Source organism: Otolemur garnettii, unplaced genomic scaffold (assembly GCF_000181295.1).
Source record: "Otolemur garnettii isolate 467f Iridium unplaced genomic scaffold, OtoGar3 scaffold00021, whole genome shotgun sequence".
NCBI lineage: Eukaryota > Metazoa > Chordata > Mammalia > Primates > Galagidae > Otolemur > Otolemur garnettii.
The window spans coordinates 16,579,433-16,588,552 of record NW_003852416.1 but is presented as its reverse complement, the minus strand read 5'-3'; the positions used below and the strand labels follow the sequence as shown (position 1 = coordinate 16,588,552).

The 9,120-nt window shown below is 34.8% G+C and overlaps 1 protein-coding gene across 2 annotated transcripts in view; it reads left to right on the top strand.

Annotated features, from left to right (window-relative positions):
* The window catches only part of SLK (STE20 like kinase), a 65,761-nt gene that overhangs the window by 16,012 nt on the left and 40,629 nt on the right, over positions 1 to 9,120 (top strand). For both annotated transcript variants that reach the window (XM_003787192.3, XM_003787193.3), the window contains exons 2-4: positions 5,496 to 5,660; positions 7,420 to 7,468; positions 7,819 to 7,968. In XM_003787192.3, the coding sequence (XP_003787240.1) occupies positions 5,496 to 5,660; positions 7,420 to 7,468; positions 7,819 to 7,968 (364 nt within the window). The remainder of the gene's footprint in view (positions 1 to 5,495; positions 5,661 to 7,419; positions 7,469 to 7,818; positions 7,969 to 9,120) is intronic.

Sequence of the window (9,120 nt, the reverse complement as noted above, 5' to 3'; positions counted from 1 at the left end):
CAGCCTCCCAATTAGCTGGGACTACAGGTGCCCGCCACAACGCCTGGCCATTTTTTTTTTGGTTGCAGCCATCATTGTTGTTTGGTGGGCCCGGGCTGGGGATTCGAACCCTCCACCTTAGGTGTGTGTGGCTGGCGCCTTAGCTGCTTGAGCCACAGGCACCGAGCCTATGCCAGTTCTTAAAGTATTGTCTCTCAGATCCAAACACACCCTTTGAATGCTGTTTTGTGGTGCTGACTACCAGTCACATTTCTGCTTTGCCAGCTTCTCCATTTTAAGTTTGACAAGAAAGAGGCCCTAGCGGGAGGCTGCAAAGAGAAGAAGGAAGAAAGGACTTATCTTTTCTCTTGGTTTCCTGTGGGTTTCTTCTCTGCTTTCTTGTTACTTTGATCATCACCTTAATGGAAGTTTTTCATTTCAGCAACAGCAGTTTCTTTCTATAGCAGCAAACAGTGACATAGTTTCTAGACACAGAGCACTAGCCTCATCATACCCTTTATAAGATGAGCATCAGGTTGGCTGGTACCCCTTTCCTCAAAAGTTTGGGTCCCAGTCTCACAGGACCTCTCTTCCAAGTTCAGAGACAATAGCATCAGAGCAGTACTCTTTCCTCAGGGGTCTGAGTTTCAGCTCTGCACAACTCTTCCTGCAAGCTTCTGAGTTTTAATAATCCCAGTCTCTTCCTTTGGCTTCTCTAGTCCTAGGGTTGGTAGCTTCCTCCTGCAGTTGTTATCTCCCTGATCTATTGTGTTCTGTTTTTATCTTCTCAGTTACCTATTTAGCCCCAGAGTTAACAATCCGTTGTATTAAATTCTCTCTATTAAAAGAATCAATATGTTTTACCTCCTGGCTAGACTGATACAAGGATTAAATAAGTTACTTAGGAGAACAGTGCCTGACACACAATAATTGCTCCATGAATAATATCCTCTAATAGCATAATGGACACTATTATGTAGAATAACATACTTGAAGTAATTTGTGATTTTTTCCTAACCTATTTATTTGCAAAATAAAATTTGCAATTTATACAGCTAAAACCTTAAAAGAATCATTGAATTGATTGATCTTGGTATAGACAAGTATCACCTCATTTAGGCCTAACTTAACTACCTCATTTAAATTGTAAACTCTTGTCTGTGTGCTCCCATCTCCCCCTCGTTTTCTTATCTTTGTTATTTACCTTGCTTCTTTCTCCAGCAGTACTAATCATTGATGTACTATTTATTTCTTTATCTGTTGACTGTCTACTCTTAACAGTTATAGTAAGTACCTTGAGGACAGATTTTGTATATTTTGTAACATTGTCAGCAGCTGGAACAGTGTCTGAGATATAGAATGCACACAGAATTTGTTGGAAGAATGAATTGATTTTAGCAGATCAACTCTTGGTCAAGACTTGGCCAAGATTTTTAAGAGATTTCTGTGCGATAGTTTCCCCTTATTTGAAATTTCCCTTTCTGTGGTTTCAGCTACCCATGGAGAGAGACCATGTTCACATACCTTTTATTATAGTATAGTGTTGTAATTGTTCTATTTTGTTACTAGTTACTGTTGTTAATCTCTTACTGAGCCTAATTTGGAAATTAAACGTTATCATAGGCATGTATATGTAGGAAAAAACTTAGTGTATACAGTAGAACCTCTATAAGTTGATTACCCAGGGGACTGTAATAAACTGGTCAACATATGGAGGTGGTCAACATAAAGTAGGCCTGCTGTACTGATAGGTACATGTGGTACATGTCTGGTGTATGAAAATTAGATCACCTTCAGGAGGTGGTTAATGTAGGGAGGTGGTCAACTATGGAGGTTCTGCTGTATATAGGGTTTGGCACTCTGTGAGGTTTTAAGCATCCACTGGAGGTCTTGGAATGTATCCCTTGTGGATAAGGGGAACGACTGTACTGTATTTTTTTTCTAGGACAGATTTCACTCAAGTGTTGTTTGTGTTTTCCACAGCTCTGACCAATGCCTTGATGTAGTAGACATTCATGAGCGGTGATGTGGGTTGTTTAGTTTTTATAATTTGTTATAGTCAAAGATTCTATACTGGACAGTTAGGTAGGGTCTCACCTCTTGTCTTGGAGAGAGAATACCTCTTAGCTCTCAGATTTGAGATCAAATAACCCAAATCAATAGAGTCAGTCCTAGTGATTATTATTATTGTTTTTCAATTTTGGTAGATTTTACTTTAGTACTCTTGTCATGAGATAGTAATACAAACTCCATAAACAGTAAATTTATCTGAACATTAGTAGGAGAAGTTAGCAAGAAAAGAAAGAGAGCTTAAGAGACTTATTAACATTTTAACTCTAAACTGGCATGTCAACCATTTGAACTTGAATTTTTCTTGATGTCTGCAAGTTCAGGTTGCATTTCTAGGTTTCATTCAATAGCCACTTTCCCCCACATTCCAGCACATACATTGGATGACAGTAAAACCATTCTCCTTCGGCATAGGCTTACACCTGTAAGTTGACCATTCAGACAAAATTCTTCCCAAGGGACTTTGAGGTAGAACTTTTCTATGTTGCAGCAAAACTCACAAATAACAAACAGAGGTTTTTGAGAAGGAGGAAAAGGAAATTTATTGCTTTGCTTATAAAGGAGGAAAAATAGCTCAAAGTACCAATCCTAGTGATATTAAAATAATTAATTCATCTCTCTTTATTCTTTGTTTTTAGATTTCCTTTATATTTTTCTGTTTTTGTTTTAATTTTTTGCTTTCCCTTTTGATAGACTAACACCTTTGTGGGACTGATAACATCTCTGTTTTTTGTGCTTGTGTTTCAATTTCCAGCTGAGAACTTTACTAAAATATTATGTATTCTTCATTATAAAAATATTAGTCTTAGAAAATGTGGAAATATAGAAAGAAAATGAGTGAAGATTTAAAAATTACTCTTATTTGATAGAAGTTATTTCCTAGATGGTGAGGACAAGAGCAGTTTTTACCCTACTTCATTTAGAACATGAAACCAGCATAGAAAATGCAGATAAATTATGTTTCCCAGCAGCCCTCTATTTGTTTATGTAAAGTGGCCAAGTGGCTTGGCTTGGCTGATAGCAAAATCAGTTCGTTTATTGTGTTTTTAGGAGATAATTAGATTTCATTATTTCTTTTATTTAAAATCTTTTTTTTTTTTTTTTTTTTGAGACGGATCCTCAGGCTGTCCCCCTGGGTAAAATCTTAAGCTTATTGTAATATGCCACAAAATGAGAAAACATTTTTAACAGAATTAGAATACTTCTATATCTCAGTTTGTAGAGTACTTCATAATTTGCAAAAAAATTATCTCTATATCTTCTGTATAGATATTTTCTGTATCTTTTATATCTTCTATAGATGATCTAGATCTTCTTTAGAAAATATTCTATATCTCAGTTTGTAGAGTACTTCATAATTATGCCAAACAATTTTTGTGGAAGAATTATTATCACTTTAGCAAAACTATAAAGAAACATAGTTGTTCATTTTTAACGCTATGTTTTAAATCAGAATCTAGTCGTAAAGGGTGTACTGCTTTTATACCAGGCTTCTGGATCTTAGATTTACTGAGTTTCTTAGGTTTATAGGTAACATTTTAAAACATCTTTATTATGAAAATATATACAAGACTAGAATAACACTGGAGATCTGATTATGAACTCGCAGATAATCTTGTTTCAGCTATTACCCTCTTTACTTCTCCTCCTCTGTTATTTTTTTAATATGTAAACTTTTTCATGAAGTCTAGTATACATAAATTCTAAGTATACAACTTGACAAATTTTATATATCCTCTTGTATTACTTTGAAGCAATTGTCATATTTTTCCTGTATATTTCATCCTTATATTGTTAAATAAATACAAGCCTGAAGACCAAGTTAAAAAAAAAAAAAGAGCTCGTCAATCTAATATTTAAAAGCATGAAAATCCTTCACATAAAGGCTGAATGGAATAAATGTTAAAAATAAGAATGGAATAACAAATACCCAGATATTAATTTAAAAATGCAATGTCTGTTAATAAAACGTTTTCAAAGATCAGTCATGGTCACTTAAAGTCACTATGTTGTTATTTTCATAAATCACCAAAAAGAAAACCAAACCAAAAAGCCTCAACAATTAGGAAATAAACAACCAAATTAAAAAATGGGCAAAAGATTTGAACAGACGGCCTCAACAAAGATATTCAGATGGCAAGTAAGCATGTGAAAAGATATTCAACATCATATGTCATTAGAGAATTGCAACTTGAAAGTAAGATACAGGTACCACTGCACACCTATTAGACTGGTGAAAATCCAGTGGCACCACCGCCTGCTGGTCAGGATGTAGAACAACAGGAACTTGGTTCTGTGTTGATGGCTATGCAGAATTGTACAGCCAGCTCCTTTGCAAGACAGCTTGGCAGTTTCTTAGAAAACTGAACATACTCTTACCATATGATCTAGCAGTTGTGCACCTTTATATGTACCCAGATGTGTTGAAAACTTAAGTCTCTATAGAAGCCTGCACATGCATGTTTCTAGCAGCTTTATTCATAATTGCTACAACTTGAAAACAACCAACATGTCCTTTAGTGGGTGAATGGATAAGCTGTGATACATCCAAACAGTGGTATATTTTTAAGTGCTAAAAAGAAAACTATATTTTTGTTTTGTTTTGAGACAGAGTCTAACTCCATAGCCCTGGGGTTGAGTGCCCTGGTGTCATCATAGCTCACAGCAACCTCAAACCTGGGGAGGGGGTGTTCAACTGATCCTCTTGCTTCAGCCTCTCAAGTAGCTGAGATACAGGTACCCACTAGAAAGCCTGCTAATTTTTCTGTTTTTAGTAGAGATGGGGTTTTACTCTTGCTCATGCTGGTCTCAGCCTCCTGAGTTCAAGGGATCCTCCTACCATGGCCTTCCAAGAGTGCTAGGAGTACAGATGTGAGCAACTGCACCAGCCAAGAAAGAGCTATTAAGCCATGAAGACATTGAGGAACGTAAACTTCAATGTATTTTACTAAGAAAGATAATCTGAGAGGTCTACATATTCTGTGATTCCAAGTACCTGACATTCTGGAAATAGCAAAACTGGAGGCAGTAAAAAGATCAGTAGTTACCAGGGATTGGGGAAAGGGAGGGATGAGTAGTCTGAGCACATAGGATTTTTAGGGCAGTGAAACTTTTCTATATGATGCTATGTGTACATAATGGTGGGTACCATTATATATTGTTGAAACCCATGGATGTACAACACTAAGAGTAAGCCTGATATAAACTGTGGACTTGATGTATTAATGTAGCTTTATCAGTTGTAACAAATTCCTACTCTGGTGCAGAATGTTGATAGTAGGGGAAGTTACGTGTGTGACAGGGCAGGGAGCATAAGGGAACTTTCTGTAATTTCTGCTCAATTCTCCTGTGAACCCAAAACCAATCTGAAAAATAAAATCGACTAAAATAATAATTTCTTTAAAGTATGCACTTTACTACGACACTTCTGCTACTTTCATTTTTAGGCCCAGAATAAAGAGACCCATGTTTTAGCTGCTGCAAAGGTAATTGACACCAAATCAGAAGAAGAACTTGAAGACTACATGGTTGAGATTGATATATTAGCATCTTGTGATCACCCAAATATAGTCAAGCTTCTAGATGCCTTCTATTATGAGAACAATCTTTGGGTAAGTACTTTCGGTTCATCTATAGTACCTAAAATGAGTTCATTATCCTAAAGAGGTTTATGGGTTTTGAAAGCCTATATTATGTCTTACCTCTTTTATTTAGTTACTTATCCTATTTGATGTCTTACCTCTTTTATTTAGTTACTTGTATTACTTGAATGAAAGTTGATTTGCTAATGAGCGAATAATAACAACATCATTATTCTCAGCTTCAGAAGATGTTCAGATTTATGTTTCAGATCAGACCAGTTTCATCATGATTGTCTGACTGATGATCGTGATTGGATCCAGGTGGAAAAACTTGGTTAAGAATATTTAATTTTCTTAAATACAAAATTAAATATCCTTGTTTGTAATTTATATTTAAGCATTTAAAAGTGTTTTAAAGTTTGCTTTCCTAGAAATTTTTTATAATTTTTTATCTTAAAGTTTGTTATTAATCATGTAATAAACTACAAAATAGTAGAAATGTTAAATATTTATCTTACATTATCAGGTTCAACTTTACTGCGTGATATAATGGCTAAGGGTGTTTGTATAAATTTTGTTCATTTTTAGAAAATATTAGGCAGAAATAGATATAGAAAGCAAATGTTTGTATTCTTTATAATAAACAGTCATTTGCTCTATTCTAACACTGTTTTATCAAGAGAGCTTTTTAAATACTTTTAGGTCACGTGTGGTGGCTCATTCTGTAATCCTAGTACTCTGGGAAACTGAGGCAGAAAGGTTGCTTGAGCTCAGGAGTTCAAGGCCAGCCTGAGCAAGAGCAAACCCCTGTCTCTACTAAAATAGAAAAAGTTAGGTGGCTGTGGTGGACATCTGTATTCCCAGCTACTTGGGAGGCCAAGGCAGGAGGATCACTTGAACCCCAGAAGTTTGAAGTTTCTGTGAGTTGTGAGTTATGATGAGGCCACTGTACTCTAGCCATGGTGACAGAATGAGACACTACCTCAAAAAGAGAAACAAACAAAAAAAAGGTGTTTTCAGTTTTTCTTTTTGAAGAAAGAAAGTTTTATAAGAGAAGAGCAAGTAGTATAAGGAATACGTGACTGGAAATCATAAGGTCTTTTTTTAAATCCTATTAATAAAGTTAAAATATATATTTGGTCACTTAAATCACAATAGTTACCTTAAAAGTGGGAGCAACAATATCTTTCATGACAAAATGGTTTATATAATGCTGTACTGAATAAAAATTCTGTATCTGGTCATTTTAGAGAAGCAGGAACTCTACACATGGTCATTAACAAAAATGCACATACTTTCACAGTGGGTTCTCTTTGTGCTTTTTTTTTTGAGACAGAGCCTCAAGCTATCCCCCTGGGTAGAGTGCCATGGCATCACGCTCACAGCAACCTCCAACTCCTGGGCTCAAGCGAATCTCCTGCCTCAGCCTCCCAAGTAGCTGGGACTACAGGTGCCCGCCACAGTGCTGGCCATTTTTTGGTTGCAGCCATCGTTGTTGTTTGGCGGGCCCGGGCTGGGGATTTGAACCCGCCACCTTAGGTGTATGTGGCTGGCGCCTTAGCCGATTGAGCCACAGGTGCTGAGCTTCTTTGTGCTTTTTCAAGTGTATAGTGTTTATGACTTGTAACTCTTTTGGAAAGGAAAGTCTTCATGTTTAATATAATACTGTTACCATAATCTAGATATTTGATAGCTATTTCTTTATCTTTTTTGCTAAATTGAAGAAAAAATACTGAGACTTAATATAGTTTTAGATAACATGCTTTTTTTTGTTTTGTTTTGCATGCAGATCCTTATTGAATTTTGTGCAGGTGGAGCAGTAGATGCTGTGATGCTTGGTAAATATCTTTCTGTTCTTTATGTTTATATCTTATATTTAATAAAAATAAAGAGTTTCAGATATACATATATGAATATTTATTCAAAGATGTAATTGGGGAGTGAAGTTCAATAAATTAAGAAATCAAATTAATTATATTTTTATATTCCTGGATAATTGTAATAAAATTCCAAAATGAAATGTTGAGTATAATATGTCAGGAAAGTAATCTTTGTAGATCTTTAGTTTTTCCAAAATAATTTCCCTGTGTGTCATCTATGACAGTGATGGTATATACAGAAGGATATACAGCATGCCAATATGTTTTCACTTAATAAAAATGCAGATTTGTTTACTTTCTTTTTATAGAACTCGAGAGACCATTAACTGAGTCCCAAATACAAGTAGTTTGCAAACAGACGTTAGAGGCATTGAACTACTTACATGATAATAAAATCATCCATAGAGATCTAAAGGCTGGCAACATTCTTTTTACCTTAGATGGAGATATTAAACTGGGTAAGTTATTCACTTAGATGAAACATTTGAATTTGTGCTGTGAGATTTTTTTCCCCTGTATGTATGTGACTTACTCTTTCATTACTACTCAAATATGTGAACCATGGAAATTTAAAGTTCTGTTTTCTTTCAGACACTTTTTCTTGGGTAAGTATTCATTTATCTAGAAATCCTAAGTGTTGGCAACTAAAAGACACTTAAACAAATTAAGAAAAGACAAACTTTTATTTTCAGAAAGGCAAACTTTTTAAAGAGTATTTAAAAATGGAATTTTTTTCTTAAATTTTTAAATATAAACTTGTACATATTTTACATTTATAATGTGTAAAACTAACTCAGTTTTGTCTTTATTTCTAAACTCATGAGTAGTGAGTTTTTTCTTTAGTGTTTAGTTTTATATTCTACTTTGTTGACATGGTACATTGGCTAAACTAACAAAGTAAAAACTTAGTTTGGTTTTTACAGTTCTTAAATTTTGCTTTTTACACTGAGGGCATAAGTGATTAACTTCATAAGAAGAATTAAATGTAAAACTAGACTGAAAATTAATTGATTTATATATATACCTACATACAAATAGAAGATACCACTTTCTTGAGGAATATCCAAGATATGAATTAAAAACAATCTGGAGATGAAGTCTGAGTTTGTATCTTTTGGAAGGATATTAAAAGGACAAAATATATTTAAAGGCTCTGTTGAGCTATTTAATTTCACTTTGTTATGACCTCTAAACAGGTAATGCACTAAATTTTAACCTTTTTATTGTGAAATAAATACAGATGTAGAATACCACACAGTATATAGCTAAGTGACTTTGTTACTTACACAGTAGCTTTGTAATCATTATCTAGATCAAGAAATAGAACTTTGTCAGGTACCTCAGAAGCTCTTAGATGTGCCTGTCTAAATCACTGGCCCTCCCTACTCTCCCAACTTTTATAGTAATTACTTCCTTGTGTTTCTTTATGGTTCACTTATCTGAGGTGCATCTCTAGATGTTAGATTATAATCTTGCCCATATATAAAACTTGATTTTTCTTTGAAATATCTTTTTTTTTTTTTTGAGACAGGCCTCAAGCTGTCCCCCTGGGTAGAGTGCTGTGGCATTACAGCTCACAGCAACCTCCAACTCCTGGGCTCAAGCGAGTC